The sequence below is a fragment of the Stegostoma tigrinum genome, chromosome 16 (genome assembly GCF_030684315.1).
Source record: "Stegostoma tigrinum isolate sSteTig4 chromosome 16, sSteTig4.hap1, whole genome shotgun sequence".
Lineage (NCBI taxonomy): Eukaryota > Metazoa > Chordata > Chondrichthyes > Orectolobiformes > Stegostomatidae > Stegostoma > Stegostoma tigrinum.
In genome coordinates this window covers 35,441,343-35,461,082 of record NC_081369.1, presented here as the reverse complement: position 1 = coordinate 35,461,082, position 19,740 = coordinate 35,441,343, and the positions used below count along the sequence as shown (strand labels likewise).

At 40.2% G+C, this 19,740-nt stretch overlaps 1 protein-coding gene across 1 annotated transcript in view; it reads right to left on the bottom strand.

Annotated features, from left to right (window-relative positions):
• Positions 1 to 19,740, bottom strand: part of tdrd12 (tudor domain containing 12) — a 116,274-nt gene that overhangs the window by 40,395 nt on the left and 56,139 nt on the right. The window contains exons 21-27 of the mRNA XM_059651532.1: positions 15,752 to 15,844; positions 14,793 to 14,965; positions 13,232 to 13,357; positions 12,954 to 13,070; positions 11,061 to 11,202; positions 3,262 to 3,546; positions 119 to 254 (exon numbers count right to left, since the gene is read on the bottom strand). Of these exons, the coding sequence (XP_059507515.1) occupies positions 119 to 254; positions 3,262 to 3,546; positions 11,061 to 11,202; positions 12,954 to 13,070; positions 13,232 to 13,357; positions 14,793 to 14,965; positions 15,752 to 15,844 (1,072 nt within the window). The remainder of the gene's footprint in view (positions 1 to 118; positions 255 to 3,261; positions 3,547 to 11,060; positions 11,203 to 12,953; positions 13,071 to 13,231; positions 13,358 to 14,792; positions 14,966 to 15,751; positions 15,845 to 19,740) is intronic.

Sequence of the window (19,740 nt, the reverse complement as noted above, 5' to 3'; positions counted from 1 at the left end):
AAACTTCAATGTTTTATTATTTCAAAATGTATTTATAAATTAATAATTTAATTCTGGGAACAGCATTTGCTAAAATAAAAGCTTTGTATATTTTCAGATATCATCAATTTCAACTCACTTAGCTCATTTCTACTTTGTTCAATTACTTTAACTTGGAGTTCCTTATCCTGGAAAGTAGACCAGGACCACTGTTTAATCTCTGGATTGCAGAATTTTCCCACAGGCTCCACACCAAAAAGTGAACAGCAGATGGCCTGCAATACCAAGATAATCAAGAATAGCTATATGAATGCACAGTCATATTTAAAACTGCATGGCCACAGTTAAGCAATGCAATAGGTTCAAGATCAGCACTTCAAAACAGGCTAAAAAAAAGTTTTTTAAAAAAGTTAAAACAATTATAAAGGACAATTAGGTGCATGTAAAATTTGTCAATGCAGTAATGCATTTCTATTGAAAATTTGTACAAACATGCTTCGCAGGAGTACTTAGTAAACAAAATACAAAATGGTGAATTTTAAAGAGCATCCTAAAAGTACAAGAGACAAATAAAGAGGTCATTCCAGACCTTAGGGTTAAGGTAGCTGGGCACAGAGCCATCAGTGGTGGTACAGAAATTTTCAAGATGTGGAAAAGATTCAAAATTGAAGAAATATAGGAGTCTTGGAAGGCTGTAGGGAAGGCAACACCATTAAGATGTAGCAGCAGAATTAGGCCATTCAGCCCATTGAGTCTGCTTCACCATTTGATCATGGTTGATTTTTTTTCTCAACCCTGTACCCCTGCCTTCTCCACATAACTCTTGAACCTCTTACCAATCAAGGGCCGATCTATCTCTGTCTTAGACACACTCACTGACTTGTCCGCCACAGCCTTCTACGGCAATGAGTTCCACGGATTCACGACCCTCTTGCTGAAGAGATTCCTCTTCATCTCAATTCTAAAGGGTCAGCCCTTCACTCCGAGGCCGTGCCCTCAGATCCTCGTTTCTCCTGCTAGTGGAAACTTCTTCTCCACTGTCCACTCTATCCAGACCTCTCAGTATTTTGTAAGTTTCAATGAGATCCCTATCTCATCCTCCTAAGCTCCATCGAGGACAGACTCAGTTCACTTCTCACATGACAAGCCTGGGATCATTCTTGTAAACCTCTTCTGGATGCCTACCCCCACTCCGAGGCCAGCACATTAGCTTCCTTAGATAAAGGGCCTGAAACTGTTTACAATATTCCAAATTTGGTCTGACCAGAGCCTTATAGAGCCTCAGCAGTACATCATAAAAACCAAAAGAACTGCAGATGCTGTAAGTCAGGAAAAAAAACAAAGTTGCTGGAAAAGCTCAGCAGGTCTGGCAGCATCTGTGAAGGAGAAAACAGAGTTAACGTTTCGGGTCTGGTGACCCTCGGTATTTTGAGGAAGGCTCACCTGATCCAAAATGTTAACTCTGTTTTCTCCTTCACAGATGCTGCCAGAGCTGCTGAGCTTTTCCAGCAACTTGTTTTTGATCTTCAGCAGTACATTCCTGGTGTTGTACTCTAACTGTCTCAAACTTAAAGCTAACATTGCATTTGCCTTCCTAACTGCCAACTGAACCTGCGTATTAACCTTCGGAAAATCCTGAACTAGGATTGCCAAGTCCCTTGAACTTCAGATTTCCAAATTCTTATCCAGTTCAGAAAATAGACTAAGACCATAAGACATTGGAGTGGAAGTAAGGCCATTCAGCCCATTAAGTCCACTCCGCCATTTAAATCATGGCTGATGGGCATTTCAACTCCACTTTCCTGCACTCTCCCCATCGCCCTTGATTCCTTCTGAGATCAAGAATTTGTCGATCTCTGCCTTGAAGGCATCCAACGTCCCGGCCTCCATTGCACTCCGTGGCAATGAATTCCACAAGCCCACCACTCTCTGGCTGAAGAAAAGTCGTCTCATTTCAGTTTTAAATTTACCCCCTCTAATTTTAAGGCTGTGCCCACAGGTCCTAGTCTCCCCGCCTAACGGAAACAACTTCCTAGCGTCCACCTCGTCTAAGCAATACATTATCTTGTAAGTTTCTATTAGATCTCCCCTCAACCTCCTAAACTCTAATGAATACAATTGATCCTTAGCTGTTCATCATACGTTAAACCTACCATACCAGGGATCATCTGTGTGGATCTCTGCTGGACATGGTCCAGGGCTAGTATGTCCTTCCTGAGGTGTGGGGCCCAAAATTGGATACAGTATTCTAAATGGGGCCTAACGAGAGCTTTATAAAGCCTCAGAAGCACATCACTGCTTTTATATTCCAACCCTTGAGATAAACGACATTACATTCGTTTTCTTAATTACGGGCTCTACCTGCAAGTTAACCTTTAGAGAATCCTGGACCAACACTCCCAGATCCCTTTGTACTTCTGCTTTACGAATTTTCTCACCATTTAGAAAATCGTCCACGCCTGTATTCTTTTTTCCCAAAGTGCAAAACCTCACATTTACTCACATTGAATTTCATCAGTCATTTCCTGGACCACTCTCAAACTGTCTAAATCTTTCTGCAGCTTCCCCACCTCTTCAGTACTACCTGCCTGTCCACCTATCTTTGTATCATTGGCAAACTATGCATCTGTTCTTCCTACCATTGTACATAACTTCACACTTTCACAAATTGTATTCCAACTATCACTTCTTTGCTCACTCTCCTGGTCTCTCCAAGTCCTTGTGCAGCTTTCCTGCTTCCTCAACACTAATCAGTTCCTTCATCCAGATCGTTAACGCATAATGTGAATAGTTATAGTCCCAACACAAATGCTTGCTGAATTCCACTAGTCACTTGCAACCTTGCTGTAAAAGACCCCCTTATACCTATTCTTTGCATATTGCATGTCAGCCAATCTTCTGTCCATGTCACTGTCTTACCCATGAAACTATAAGCTCATCTTATTTAGCAGCCTCCTGCACAATTCCTCGTCAAAGGCCTTTTAGAAATCCAAACAGATCATGTCAGCTGGCTCTCCTTTGTCTAACTTGCTTGGTTCCACTTCAAAGAATTCTAACTCATTTGTCAGGCATGACCTCCACTGACTCAGCCCTATTTTACTATTCACTCCCAAATACTCCGCAATTTCATCCTTTATATGAACCCTAAAATCCTACCAACAACCTATGTCAGATTAACCAGTCCATAGTTTTCTGCCTTCTGGAAAAAAAGGTTTTAGATTAGCCATTTTCCACGCCTCTGGGACCCTCCCTGGCTGCAAAGATTCCTGACCAATCACTTACCAAAGTCTCCACAATTGGCTCAACTATCCCCTGCAGAACTCTGGCGTGCAGTCCACATGGTCCGGGCGATTCCTCCACTTCAGATCTTTCAGCTTCCCTAGCACCTTCTCCTTCATAAAGGTCACTACACTCACATTGGTCCCTGACTCTCTTCGAGTGCTGGTATGCTCCTGGCATCTTCATTGTGAAAACTGATGTCAAGTATCCATTCGGTTCCTCCATCATTTCTTTGTTCTCCATTATTAATTCTCCAGCTTCATTTTTCAGTGGTCTAATGTCCTCTTTCTTTTATATACTTAGAAAAAAACTCTTGCAATCTTCTTTAACATTACCAGGTAGATTACTCTCATTTTATCTTCTCTCTGCTTATTTCTTTTTTTAAGTTATTTTCTGCTGGCTTTTAAAGATTTCCCACTAATCTACACCACATTGTATGTTTTCTTTTTGGCTGTGCCAAGGTCAACAAGGAAGCTTATAGAAGTAAAGCAGGGTAAAGTCCTCGGGGGAGTTGGAAACGAGACCAAGACATAAAACAGGCATTGCTAGACTAGGAGACAACGTAGGTAATTGACTAGAATGGTGATGTACAAAGAGAGTTTAGTGTAAGCTGGATACGGCAGCAACTTTTTGGAAGTGTATACAGACAATGAAAATATTAAAACATCAACCAGAAGAGCTTCAGAATTGCCAAATTTAGAGTTTGAAAAGTATAGATGAAGGATTCAGAAGTAGATGAACTTTGTTAGGGCCAAAGATGGAGAAGGCTACTGAGACGGAAATATGCAGACTTTTATACAGGGCAATATAGAACCCAAAACTCAGTTTAGGATCGAATATAATATCAAGGCTCCAAACAATCCATTTCAGCTGCAGACGGTGGTAAGAGAAAAATGGATGTGATTAGTGATGAAGGAATGGAGACTGTGCTGTGGACTAGCAGCAATTCTTTCATTATTCCCAATACTTATTGAAATATCTACAGCAATCAACATAGGCCATTAGGCAGTGGAGGGGGTCAAGAAACATCGTGAGGGTACATACGCTGCTGGCATCCCATTCTATGTGGAGCGTGCACACGAGTGTCAATATCCATGCGTGTGTGCAAGTGCGTGTGAGTGCACGAGTCTGTGCGTGCACTCGCGAGTGAATGCATGCATGAGTGCGCAACTGTACGCATGAATATTAGTGTGAGCATGACTGAGTGTGAGCATGACCGAGTGTGTGCACATGAGAGTGGCGGAGATAGACAGCGAGAGAGAGGGAGGACGACGGGGGGCGGTGAAAGAAAGAACACAAAATGAGAGAACACGAGAACAAGAAAAAGAGAATGAGAACGAGAACAAGAGAACGGAGAACCATTCTGTTAAGAATGGGGCAAAGAAGGGCAATGCAAATGTTGCTTTCGCCACCGCTGGACAGGGATATAAACACCTGCACTTTTAAATTCTACATGACTTTGCTGTAAGAAATATAATGAGAGAGAAACTCTGTCTAACAATTACTTCCAAACCAAAATTTGTGCATGGTAGCACAAGCAGTCACGGGATTCTAGGCAAATGGAGGATGAATCTAAAGTGATATTACAGTTAGTGAAGGGTGAAAACAAGTGGGAACTCAGGAATCAGAGATAAGCATTTAATTAATCATTGCTACAAATATCAAGAGCACTGCTTCCTTTAAGTGATTTGAGAAACAGGATCTGCCCATGGTAACATGAAAGAGAGAGAAAAAATTGCAAGTTATGTTATAGATAAGGATGGGCACTGGTGATTGCACGTACATTCTTAAAATGAAATTTATTAAATTATTTTAGATGTTATTAAAGATTACAAAAAGTATGAAATAAATAAAATTTAAGTAAATAAATAAAACAAGGTTGTACATATGATCATTGTCAACTATATCTGGTTTAAGTAACTGCATGTTGAGGAATTTCAGCTCAGATTTGTTGAGCTAGAGTTTGATCTGCAGACATTGAAAGGCAGCAAGGAGAAAGAGTTACTTGAACACTTTGCTCCAGGAAGCAGTCACAACCCTTAGTTTAGAGTACATGTCTGGTTCACAGAGGATAAGACTGTAATAAGATACAACATTTGCAGTGCCTGAAAGCCTGGAAGAGAAGACCCAAGATGGATATTTTAAATTAAATACAGGCAACTACGAAGGCATGAAGACAGATCAAGCTAGAATGAACTGGGAAATTTGTTATGGATGGTTGAGCAGAGACGCAGCGACATATTTAAGGAGATATTTCAGAATCATCTTCTTAGTCAGCAAGTTGGGATGAGGGATAGCTTTCTTCCACTGCAGAGTTGTGGGTCTGAGGAAATTAATCAACCCAGGGCTGGATCCACTCACCTACCACAAAACAGACTCAGTATTTGAAGAGACTGTGGGCTGGAATGCTCAGGATTAACATGATCTCTTCACTATTTGCACTTGACTTCCTCTGAGTCTGAGTCTGTTTGAGAAGGTCAAAGTGGTTGGTGCCTTCGCAGATGTTTCTTCTTCAGGTTGAATGAACCTGGGCTAGAGATGATCACAGTCAGTGGGGATATTTCAACCAAGGTTTAAGGCCTTATGGACCACAACCCATGCCTGGATACTGAGGACATTGCCCTGTAAAGGGACACAGACTTTGGAATGCCGAAGATGCCAGTGGATTTGCAAAGGCATTACTGGTGACATTTCTCAAGGAGTTTGAGGTGTTTGTTGTATATTGTCTATGATTCCAACACACACAGGAGGGCTGGTAACAATGCTGCCCTGCAGATCATGAGCTTGTTGTTCAGCTTGTCTCTGTTATCAAACTCTGATCCTCAGAGATGAAGGCTGTGCTAGAATACTGGTGGTGTCAGTGGTGATATCTGCTCTTACTAAAATAGGTCTTCAAGATCTGGGAATTGATCCAATTGTCCAGTAGCATACAATGACAGAGAGAGATGGTGCTGTGGTGGCCAGATATTTATCCATAGACGTATTGTCTCATGTCCCAGCAAGTACATCAACTGTAGATTGGAGATGGGCCTTGGAGTGTGCTCATTTGCAAGTAGAACATAGAACACAGATCAGTACAGGCTTTCAGTCCACGATGCTGTGTCGACCCTTTACCATAAACCTAAGGTCTATCTAACCTCCAATGCTACCTTATACTATCATCTATATGCCTATCTAATAGCTGCTTAAGTACCCCTAATCAGGCCGACTCCACTACCCTCTCTGGCAATGCACTCCACGCCCTTACCACTCTGAGTAAAAAAGCCTACCTCTGACGTCTCCCTGTTATTTACCTCCTTTCACTTTAAAACTATGTCCCCTCATAAAAGCTACCTCCACCCTTGGAAAAAGTCTCTGGCTGTCCACTCTACCTATACCCGTGATAATCTTGTACACCTCTATCAAGTCACCTCTCATCATTCGTTGTTCTAAACAGAAAAACCCTAGCTCTCTCAACCTTTCCTCATAAGACCTTCCCTCCATTCCAGGTAACATCCTGGTAAGTCTCCTCTGCACCTTTTCGAACGCTTCCACATCTTTCCTGTAATGAGGTGACCAGAACTGGACACACTCCCGATGTGGCCAAACCAGGCTTTTGTATAGGTGCAGCATAATTTCACGGCTCTTTAACTTAACCCCTCTATTAATGAAAGCTAATAAACCATATACATTCTTAACAAGTCTATCCACCTGGGTGGCAGCTTCCAGGGAACTGTGAACATGAACGCCAAGATCCCTCTGCTCCACATCACCAAGAATCTTTCCATTAACCTTGTATTCTGTTTTCAAGTTTGCCCTTCCAAAATGAATCACCTCACATTTTTCAGGGTTAATCTCCATCTGCCACTTCTCAGCCCAGCTCTTCCTCATATCAATGTCCCTTTGTAACCCAGAACAGCCTTCCGCACTGTCCACAACCAGACACACCGTCATATCATTCGCAAACTTGCTCATCGATCCTTCCACTCCATAATCAAATCATTTATGAAATCACAAATAGAAGAGGACCCAGAACAGATCCTTGTGGTACACCACTCATAATTGAGCACCATGTTAAATATTTTTCATCCACCACCACCCTTTGTCTTCCAAGGTTCAACCAATTCTGAATCCAATCTGCCGCATTTCCCCGTATCCCATGCCTCCTTACCTTCTGCATGAGCCTACCATGGGGAACCTTATCAAACGCCTTACTTAAATCCACGTATACCACATCCACTGCTCCACCTTCATTCACGTGTTTGGTCACCTCTTCAATGAATTCAATAAGGTTTGTGAGGCATGATCTACCCCTCATAACTCCATGCTGACTATCATGAATCAAACTGTGCCTTTCCAAGTGATCATAAAAGTGTGATGTGTATTACTACAGCTCTGAGAGGGGGCTTGGGGTGGTACTGGTTCTGGATTGGAAACAAAGCCAGAACAGTTTTCTGTTTGTCTTGTAGTTTAGCTCCACACAAAAAGAAAGGATCATGGTTAAGGAGTGAAGTATGTGGCAAGGAAGGTACAGGAAAGTTTTGGTGCTATGACAGAGAACCTCCTTGGCATACATTGTGTCTATGGTACATTCATTCTCGCATATTTTAGTTCAGCAAGCAGAGGATACTCATGAATTTTTGATACTCATCATAGCTGACCAGAGTTGAAAGCCTTTGTGAGATCAAAAAAGACTAAGCACAGAGGTTGTTGCTCCACTCTGCACTTTTCTTGAATTTGTTTTGCTGTGAACGTTGTGTCCATGCATGTCTTGATAGTTAGATCCACATTGTGGCTCTGTTTGGATCTCTTGAGCCATTAGGAGGAAATGATTGAGAAGGACTTTTGCAATGACTTTCCTCACAGCCAACATCATACAGTTACTACAAATTAGCCTTATCTCCTTTCCTGACGATGACTATATTTAAAGCTTCTTGGATATCACCTGGCACCTCCCTTCCTTCCAGATGAGTCAAAAGTGCTCTCTGCTGTATGATCAATGCCACTTGATAGTCAATGGATTACCATTGCTGAATTCCCCCATTTTATCCTGGAGGTTACCACTGACCAGAAACCAAACTGAACTAGCTACATACATACCATGGCTGGAAGAACAGGTCAGAGACTAGGAACGCTGCAGTGACAAACTCATCTCAACTTCCAAAAGCCTGTCCTCAGCCTACAAGGCACAAGTCAGGAGGAAAATGGAATAATTCCTTGTTTGGACGATTGCAACTCTGACAACACAAGCAGCTTTATATCATCCAGGACAAAGTAATCCACTTGATCAGCACCACATCTACAAACATTCAAGTCCTTTGCCACTGATGGTCAAGAGCAGCAATGTGTACTACGTACAATACACACACTGCTGAACTTCACCAACGCTCCTTAGACAGCACCTTCCAAAGCCACGACTACCATCACCTAGGTGGTCAAGGGCAGAAGATACATGGTACAACCATCAACTGCAAGTTATTCTCCAAACTGCTCACCATCCTGACTCACAAATGTATCACAATATTTTCAGTGTTACTGGTTTAAAAACTAGAACTTCCTCACTACAAGTATGGTGGGTATACCAAAACAAATGGACTGTAACAGTTTAAGAAGGAAGTTTACCATCACATTCTCAATAGCACTGAAGGAAAGGGCAATAAAAACTGGCCAGTCATCAAACCCCACATCCCCTGAATTAATAAACAAGGAAAGAAGGAGACAAACAGGGAACTGCAATTCATCTAGAAAACAGTGGAAACCATTAATAGGGAAGTGGTAACTGTGAATTTTGAAAATCATTATTATGCACAGCCAAATGTGGTTTATGAAAGGAAAATAGGTTTTGACAAATGTATTACTTTTGAGCATTTAGTTAGCAGATTGATGAAAACATAATATATATGGATTTTCAAAAGGCATTCATCAGGATATAATGCAAAGCCAAGGCTTACGGAGTTGGGTGTGATGTATTGATATCGAAAGTGGGCTGGTCAAAAAACACAGTAGGAATAAGTAAGTCATTTTCAGCTTGACAGGCTTTTATCAGGTTAGTGCAAGAATCAGTCATAGTGGTTTTTAAATTCGTACTAACCTATAGTGGAGCTAGTCTAAGAGTTTTTGTGGTGCTGTGCAGAGCCAGGAGGTTTGGGTTCAAGTCCCACCTGCTCCAGAGGTGTGTAAAAACATCTACAAACAGGTCAATTAAATTATCTATAGGACCAAGTTTATGGGTTTTAGTTGTAGCATCCCTATCGCTGAGCCAAGAGGCCTGGGTTCAAATCCCATTGGCTCCAAAAGGTGTGCAATAACATTTCTGGAGTGTAGATTAGAAAATACCTATAGGATCAAGTTCAATGTATCCAAGTTTTGTGACAAATTAAAGCTCAACACAAATAGAATTCTGAAGAAAATGCAAAAACCACGCAAAGGGACACAGACTTCTTAATTGAGTGGCAAGAAGGTGACAGAAGGAATATAACGGAATTGGAGGAGAAATTTCATTTGGAAGATTATGAATTTTCAGAATTCTCTAGCCCATGGAACTGTGGAAGTTAAGCCATTGAGTGCACTCAAGGTTGTGATCAATGAGTATTTTAACCTTTTGGTACAAATAAGCTGAACTTGCAGATCAGCCATGATCTTATTGATTGGATGATCAGACATGAAGGGCTGTGTAACTTAGTCATATTTCTCTTTCATCAGTTCTTTGCAAAATATGACTGATTGCAATTACAGTAGGTTTTAACATCTTAAGAATTGTGGCAGGGTTGGGGGGGAGTCCAATACAATCCTTGACAAAAAGATGCTGAATTTCTCTTACAAGGAGGGTTGGTGTGGATTCAATAAACCAAATGGCCCACTTTCACATTGTAGGGATTCTATGATTCTATTCTAATCAGGCTTTGCATTTGATCTCTGAACTGGCAGGTCTGTAGAACTTCAGGGCACATTTCATAATCATTTGGCTTGACTGGCTCACAGACAGATTTATCTTTCCAGTTCTGTCACTGTAGGCTAGGCTACCGAGCTCCTGCAAACAAATATTACAATAAGTAGCACTTGCCAAACTGTATAATGGGAGGCTGCAACGATTTTGCTATTCATCTCTTGACACTTCTTCTGAATGTTTCTTAACTTTAGCTCTGTGTCTGAATTCTATGGACTTTGATAAGTGCCACATACACATTCAAAGAAAGGTTATATGCACTTAAAGTTGAGCAAGGTGAACACTTAGAGATCTACATTCATCACATGCTGGCTAACCAAATACTTATATCTATTTTATTAATAACAAAATTTGATTCATATAATAAATGATTTAAACTATAGATACACTCACTAACTTTTATTTTTCATTTCACCATACTGTTTAAATGAACAATATTTAGGTTCCTGCATACCATCTATCATTTCCAAGTCAGGGTCTGCTCTGTGACCAGTTGAATAATGATCATTTACTTATTTGAATCGAACACAGTAATTCACTTGAGCCAAAGACTGAGAACTTAGGGATCAAAAAGTCCAACCCTCATTTAATACTAATTAAACGGAGAAAAATAAAACAATCCAATCAATTCTGTCTCTTGTCCATAATAATAGCAAGGTACAACATAAAGACAATCTGGTTGAAGTTATACTTCATCATGAATCAATTCAACATTTCTAAAATTAAGAGGAGTAAGGTGAGCCTCTTTGATTTATATTCACAACAGAATATTGGGTAAAGCTTTGATACACAATTTAAAAGTGCATTTAAATTATGTTTAGCTGCAGTTTTGTCAAAATTATTCTGTTTGTAACATCATATTAACAATTTAACTGACCTGAAAAGGAAGCCTTAGGGCATCTTTCATTAAAGGATGAATATTATTCCAAGAAATATAGCTGCATGTGCCAAAATCCACAAAGAACACCTCATAAATCCTTTTGGGATCAACAACTGACAAGATCTTCACTCTCCGCCACCTAAAATCAAAAGGAAATCTGTTAATTTTCCAAATTAAGGCCAAGTTTGAAATACTGCCACTCAATCAACACAAAATCTTCACTCTTTGGCATTTGCATCCCATCACCATACCTTTGTAGATGCTTTTTTAAAATTAAGTTTGAGGCCCACGTCAATTGCTAGGAACTGAGCTGCGCAGCCAATGAAATCTAGCAGATACAGCCTACCACCAGGGATCATGATGAACCTGCCAATACAAGGCAAGTACTCAAAGGGGAACTCCAATCAGGGGAGGGGCAGGGCAAAGTGAAGTTTGGAGAAACAGAAAATCAGTCAATTGTGGCTCTTGAATTGGTCCTCTTGCCCTGAATGGAAATTAAATGTAATTGCAATACCTACGCTGTTGGGCTTCATGTGGCCCTGACTTTCAAAAGATTCAGACCGGAGGGAAAATCATGGCAGTTCTCCCTTTCAGGTTGAGCTTAACTGAAGTTCAGGCCTCAATTATGTTCACATTTCTAAATTATGTACATTTACAGAGCACTTCACTCTGCCAACGACAGACTTAAGCATTCACATCCTTGAATTTAAATACCTCCAGGGCACTGTCCAACTCTACAATCCTGCATTCACATTCTGATTTTTGGTCCATAGATTTTATGTTGTGAATGCAGCAATAGGGGTTGGGGTAGTCATAATGTCACTGGGCTCCTCATGCAGAGGCTCAGATGACTGCTCTGGAGCTGTCAGTTGAAATCCCACTATCCCAAATTCAGTTCATAAAAATCTGGAATTGAAAGCTTAGCCTTAGTCATAGCTGCAGCAACTGCCATTGATTGTCATGAAATCTCATCTGGTTCTACAATGTCCTCTGGTAAGGAAAAATGGCGTCCTTACTCAGTCTGGTTTATGTGATTCTAGATCCACAGCCACATGATCAATTCTCAACTGTTCTTTGAAACAGTTTAGAAAGCTAATCAGTTTAAGGGCAATTAGGGATGGGTAGCAAATTCTAGTCTTGCTGGTGACACCCATGGATTTTACAGGTGAATTTAAGATTCATGTTGATAGGGAATTTTAGAAGATGATGAAATTTAAAGCAATTCTAAAATTCACAAAAAGAAATCTCCCTGAAGCAAAGGAGTGCGCAAATACATGTCTTAGCTATTCTTGGGTTTCTCCATTCAGACAACTATTGTTTCATATTGAAGGCAGATGACTACGAGAGAAACAGCTCCCAGATGCGAATTTGAACACTGTTGAGGACAGAAGAGAGAATATTTGGGAGTTGTTTTATAAAGCAAGAATAATGTGCTATAGTTTTATGGCCTAAGAACAACATTACTGAGGAAAATGCCTAGTGCTACTGAAGTATTATATTTCCTTTTTTTTAAAAAAAGTTTCTATTCCCCACTTTCCCCATCTTCCATTCTTAATTGCTTCATCAGGTAAATATTCCAGCTTTCTTTTATTGGTCATGACACAGGCGCTTTTTTGTTTCCTACTCTGGTTTCACAGGTCTCCATGCCATTATCCGTAAAACACCAAAATCTTTCAGTAAAACTTTCAGGTTTTTTTACAAAATCCATAACAACTAATCAAAGGGTCTAAACCTCAACCTTGCAATTTTGCCAATAGTTTGGTAATGCATAATTTATTGCATGCAATAATGATTGAAAAGTAAAAACAACATCGGACCCACTTTCTTGCTTGGCAAGAGACAAAAGAACAAGAATGGCACAAGATTTAGAATGAAGGCACTGATAGTTACCTCTTTTCTGTTTCACAGAAGGCCAAGCACAAGCCACCAACAGTTGGCACGTAACTGTTGGAAATCATTTCCTTTTCCATAATCTTTTCGTTAATTTCATTTTCAAAAGCATAAAACCTGATGGCAGAGAAAAATAATCGTTAGCTTTTCATCTTTTGCCTTTCATTTCATTTCAAATACAGTGGTGGGAGAGGGAGAGGGAGAGGAAGGAGGTAAATAGATGAAAATCTTCTTCAAATTCTTACTGATCACAAATAACGTAAAACATATGTACTCACGCTTCACGTGTGGCCAATAACTGCACATGAAATTTCTTTGGACTATAAAATTCAGTAATTACAACTGAATGGTAGTTTCCATCATTCTCGAGAGTGACATGATCTAACTTGTTATCATAATGTAGCCTATAAAAAGAAAATTTGATTTCACAAATGCACTAATAGATGTACACTAAGTAATCTAACAGAAAATGCTGTATAGTCATAACAGGGTGTCGTCTTTATCTTCTTTACCTCCTTTGTAATGACTTCCTGATCTTAACTGACTTGTTACAGAGAAACTTTCCCCAAATGCTGGGCATTTGGAAGCAACAAAAAATGGATGAATCTATGTCACATTCATTTGAAGCTGGTGCGAAAGTAGCACAAAGAAAGAAAGAACAGCCAACAAATGTTGTCTTTAAATTTGCTTTTTTGGTCAGAAAATGGTTAGTGTCTCACAGAATGTAAGAAAATAATTAGCAAATAAAATGGAGGACAAAAGTTTAGCAAGCCATCCTAACTAAATCAAATCTTCAAAATAAAATGTACACAGAACAGATTTTTTTAAAATTTCACTGCGTGACATATAAACTCCAAACACACTACGAATGATGGTTTAGACTGACAGATTCAGATTGCTTTATGATATGAGACACCAATGGCACTCTTTAGACTTTAACGGAGGCCTAACAAAAATCTTAGCACAGTTTGATTTAATAATCATCATGCTTCAATCACCTAGTCAATGCTTCCAGAATAATATTTGACTCACAAATCTAACGGGACATTATTTCATTCACAAATCTTCACTGTCAGTATTTAGCTCAGGGCACAAAGACAGTCAGAAAGAGGAATTAAGAAAGAAATCCAAAATAAAAGGCTTCATGTCTTGTGAAAGGAAAGACCACTCAACTACCAGTTCATCAGATGAGATCTTGAATATAAATAAATTAGTTAGTCCTCAGAATCCATTCTATTATTCATTAAGATCTCAGGTAGTTCCAATACATCAAGGAAGTACAAGAGGCTCCAGGTCCACAAAATTGGGCTGTGCACAGGACATAAGTATTCCTATTCTAATGCACAACAGGGGTGGGTGGTCAGTAAGAAGAAAAAACTTATCCAATCAATTCTCCAGTGGCCTTTTTGAGCTGTTCAGGCTGTTGGAGACTAGAAACAAAAAGTATGATTTGAGCTTACGTGATACATGGCCTCCCTCGCTTCCCACACATTTTGCAAGTGTCATAATAGAGGGGCAGGACCATCCGCAAATCTAATTTGATCTTATGATGATTTTAGGAAGTTCCAGGTCTGATGAAAATAAAATGTTCAGAAATTTGCATGCCGAGAGAAGCAAAGGTAAAAAAAAAATGAATGCATGTTCAAAAAATATTTACTGAACGTGGTCTAAGGATATCAAGCTCACCACATAAATTAAGCTGGATGTCCCTTTTGCAGATGATAATGTTGAACGAAGAACAGAAATTCCCATGTTTAAACTGAATAATTGCTATTTATTCTAAAATAGCTAAAAACTAGATTGATTGGAAAGACCTTTTCAATATTATAACAAACTTACTGTTTTAGAGGAGAATGCTCATTGGGCAAACTAAGTCCAGCTACCCTGCAGAGATCCTTCAATCTTTCAATGTGCTCCGCATTATCAGTTCCAAATCCAGAATTCATGATTTGTGAACGAACGTTATACTCTAATATTGTGGTTTTCAGATCAGCCAATGTAGCCGTACGCACCTTAAAAAAAATTACTAAACAGAATTAACATGGCTGATTCACATAACTGGTCATATCAAAACTAAAATATGCATTTTGCAACGTCACAGAACTACACCAGATTGCATCTGATGTGGTTTATTTCAGTGGCTAAGACATATCAGAAGATGTTACATGTTGTACTGAACATATTTTAGAAACTCACATATAAATATGAAAAAGACATTTTATGTCTGTCAAACTCTTCCAGTCTCAGACCTTTTCCACGATTTTTGAGGAACACTTCAATGAACACTACAGTTTGTAAATATGTATCATACGAGTAGCAATTTCAGTAGTTCCTTATCAATATGTGCATAGTCATTCAGAACCAAGTAGGTGACACCAGGATGCCAATTTCTGAGCTGTCTTCTTCTATTTTATTCTACAATCAAACTTTTGTGTTCTTTTTAATTGCTTTCCCCGTAACTTCCTGGTCCCCTACTGTGCAATTCTGCAGTCTTCTAATTGTTAGCTTCAGTTAGTTCCACAAATTCCTGATGTCTATTGCTGTATTCAACAGTACCACATGATAATAACTAAAGATGAAAATTTTTTTCAAGAGATGATTTCTGAAAATTTTGTTCAACTTCATTGGTTCCGTATAATTATATGTTCCATTGAGCATTTGAAGTAAAAACATTTGTACAAATTAATCAGGAATGAGAAAATTCCCTCAGCCAGCCACTTACAAAATTAAATAAAATTATGTTTGGAACAATACACTTGGAAATGAGATTTCAATGTCATTGAATTTCTCATACTCACTACAGGATTCAGCCATAGAGTGTTACCAAGAGCAAGAACAATTTTGGCTTCATGTGATTTATTGCTGATCTTTTGTTTAATATATCTGGAAACCTATTTTTTAAAAACAAAAATCAGAAAATTAAAGTTAAAAAACTACACTGAAACACATGATTCTGTATGCTAGTTAATTTGTACGATAGGTAAACGTGCGCAAATTGTATCCAGATAGAGAAAACAAGTAAAATATTCATCATGTTATCAAAATGCTTACAGTTGAACTGGCCTAATTCTTTAATTTCCGATTTTCCAATATCAGGAAGAAAACTATTATTATAAAATAGGGCTGGTGGGCCATATAAAAGAAGCACAAGTTTTCAAAATATGTCAGACGACTGGTGGCTAAAAACAAAGGTTAACCGTGTTCAAGAGTCATCTTTTATCACTAAAATCAGTGTGAAGGGATGCTATTAGGATCATCCTGGATTGCAAAGATAACCTTGGCTTCCTTTATCTCCTTTAAACCATATTCGAAAAACTCCTTCCCCACCTCATGTGCACAGAGCTCATGGATTTGGTACCAGGCATAATATTATCCCATCAGTCACCTCTTCCTGAGTCTTTGCAGCACAGAAAATGGCCCTTTAGCCCATCAAATCCGCACTAGTCATCCAAATATCCATCTATTCTAAGCCCATTTTTCAGCAATTAACCCATAAGCCTTATATGCAACAGTGATTCAAGTGTTCATCTCAATAGTTCTCAAATGTCAGGAGGGTTCCCACCTCTACCACTCTTTTTGGCAATGAGTTCCAGATACCCACAACTCTCTGGGTGAAAAACGTTTCTTCAAATTCCCTCTAACATTCCTTACCATAAAAATGTGCCACCTCATTACTGATTCCTCTACTAAGGGGAAAAAGTGTCTCCCTTTCCACCCAGCCCCTCAAAACTTAATACACCTCAATCAGATTCCCCCTCAGCTTTCTCTGCTCTAAAGGAGAGCAACCCCAGCATACCTACTGTCTCTTCAAAACTGAATTGCTTCAGCCTAGGCAACGTCCTGGTCAATTACTTCTGCACTTTGTAATGCAATCACATCCATCCTATAAACTGGCAGCCAGAACTACACACAGTACTCCAGTTGAGGCCTGACTAACATCAGAACCTCCCTGGTCTTGTATTCAAAGCCTCAAATAACAAAGGCAAGTCACCCTTATGGGTCCTTAACAACCTTATCCATCTACCTCAGAAGGACATACACACAAAGATTCTTCTGCTCTGCTTTACTCATAGGGCCCGACAATTCGGTATTTAGAGTGTGCAGCAAAACACATGGCTACAGGGCTGGTGTAGGAGGGAGGGCTTCCATTATGTGGATAACTGGAGCACATTCTGGGGAAGGTGGGGCCTGTATAGGAAAGGCAGGTTGCACCTGAACCGGAAGAGCACAGATATCCTGGGAGGGAAGTTTGCTTGAACTATACGGGATGGTTTAAACTAGATTGGCAGGGAGTGGGGAACCGGATTTGTAATTCAGAGGTTGAGGTATTCAGCCTTCCAAGAGACACAACAGGGACTGAGAGCAACTAAGACGTAACTACGATGTTGTGGCCACAGAAACTTGGGTAACTCAGGGTGAGGAATGGTTGGAGGAGGTTCCAGGATTTAGATGCTTTAAAAGAAATAAGGAGACTGGAAAAACAGGTGGGGGAGTGGCACTGCTAGTCAGGGTGAGTACAGCAGCTACTGAAAGGCAGTTCCAGAATGCTATGTCTACAGTCAGTTTGGGTTGAGGTCCAGAACAAGAAAAGGAACAGACACTTTGTTGGGTTTTTTTCGTTTTTACAGACCCTGCAATAGTTGTAGAAAAGTAGAGGAGCAGATTGGAAGGCAGATATGGGATAGGTGCAGAAATCACAGGGTTGCAAGTCATGCGTGACTTCAACTTTTCAAATATTGATTGGAAACATTTTAGTTGCAATAATTTAGATGGAGTGGATTTTGTCCAGTGCATTCAAGGAGGATTCCTGACACAGTGTGTAGATAGGCCAACACGAGGAGAGGATTTGGTGCTTGGCAATGAACCGGGCCAAGTGTTAGACCTGTTGATAGACCAGCATTTTGGTGATAGCGATCATAATGCTGACACTTATACAATAGTCCTGGAAAAGGTTAGGTACACACAGCAGGGTAAGGTTTATAATTCTGGGAAGGGTAATTATAGAACTAGGTAACATAAAACAGGAACAGATGCTGTCAAGGAAGAGCACTATTGAAGTGTGGAGATTGTTTAAGAAGTGCATACTGCAATGTGCTCGATATGTTTGTCCCTACTAGGCAGGGAAGATGCTGTTGAGTGAGGGAGCCTTGGTTTTCGAGAGAGGTCAAATGATTGGTTAAGTGGAAGAAGGATGCTGATATAAGATTTAGGAAACAAGGAACGGAAAAGGCTGTACAAGGATGCAAGTTATCTAGCAAAGAGCTGAAGAAAGGGCTTAGGAGGGCTATAATGTGGCATGAGAAAACCTTGGCAAATAGGATCAAGGACAACTCCAAGGCTTTTTACACGTACGTGTGGAGAAAGAGAATGACCAGCGCAAGGAGTCGATCAAGGAGTGTAAAGGGAATTTGTGCACAGAGCCTAAAGAGATAGGACAGGTCCTTAATGAATACTTTTCTTTGGTATTCACAATTCAGAGGGACCTAGTTGTAGAGGACAGCGTGAAACAGGCTGGTTGGCTAGAGGAGGTGTAAGGAAGATGTGCTAGGAATTTGAGGAACTTGAAGATAGGTAAGTCCCCTGGGCCTGATGGGATTTATCCAAGGATTCTATGGGAAGCGAGGGAAGAGACGGCAGGGCCTTTGGCGATGATCTTTTCGTCCTCCTTGTCCACGGGTATAGTGCCAGAAGATTGGAGACAGGCAAATGTCATTCCCTTGCTCAAAAAAGGGAATAGGGATAATCCGAGAAATTATAGGCCAGTTAGTCTTATTTCAGTGGTGGGCAAATTATTGGAAATTCTATCTGAGATATAGAATTTATGATCACTCGGATAGGCACAGTTTGATTTGTGATAGTCAGCATGGATTTATGAGGGGTAGAAACCTTACAAACCTTATTGAATTCTATGAAGAGGTGACCAAACATGTGGATGAAGGTAGAGCAGTGGACGTGGTATACATGGATTTAAGTAAGGCGTTTGAAAAGGTTCCCCATGGTAGGCTCATGCACAAAGTGAGGATGTATGGAATAGGGGGAAAATGTGGCAGATTGGATTCAGAATTGGCTGATCCTTAAAAGGCAAAGGGTGGTGGTGGACAGAAAATATTCAACATGCTGCTCAGTTACAAATAGTGTACCACAAGGATCTGTTCTGGGTCCTCTTCTATTTGTGATTTTTGTATATATGATATGATTTGGATGTAGTAGTGGAAGGGTGGTAGTAAGTTCACGGACGATATGAAGGTGGGTCGAGTTGTGAATAGTGCGGAAGGCTGTTCTAGGTTACAAAGGGACATTGAGAGGATGCAGAACTGGGCTGAGAAGTGGCAGATGGAGATTAACCCTGAAAAATGTGAGTTGATTCATTTTGGCAGGTCAAATTTGAAAGCAGAATATAGGGTTAATGGAAAGATTCTTAGCAGCGTGGAGGAGCAGATCGATCTTGGGGCTCATGTTTTCAGTTCCCTGAAAGCTACCACCCAGGTGGATAGAGATAATGGGAACTGCAGATGCTGGAGATTCCAAGATAATAAAATGTGAGGCTGGATGAACACAGCAGGCCAAGCAGCATCTCAGGAGCACAAAAGCTGACGTTTCGGGCCTACCCAGGTGGATAGACTTGTTAAGAAGGCAAATGGTGTGTTGGCTTTCATTAATAGAGGGATTGCGTTCAAGAGGTGTGAAGTTATGCTGCAGCTATACAAAAGCCTGGTTCGGCCACATCTGGAGTATTGCGTCCAGTTCTGGTTGCCTCATTACAGGAAAGATGTGGAAGCACTGGAAA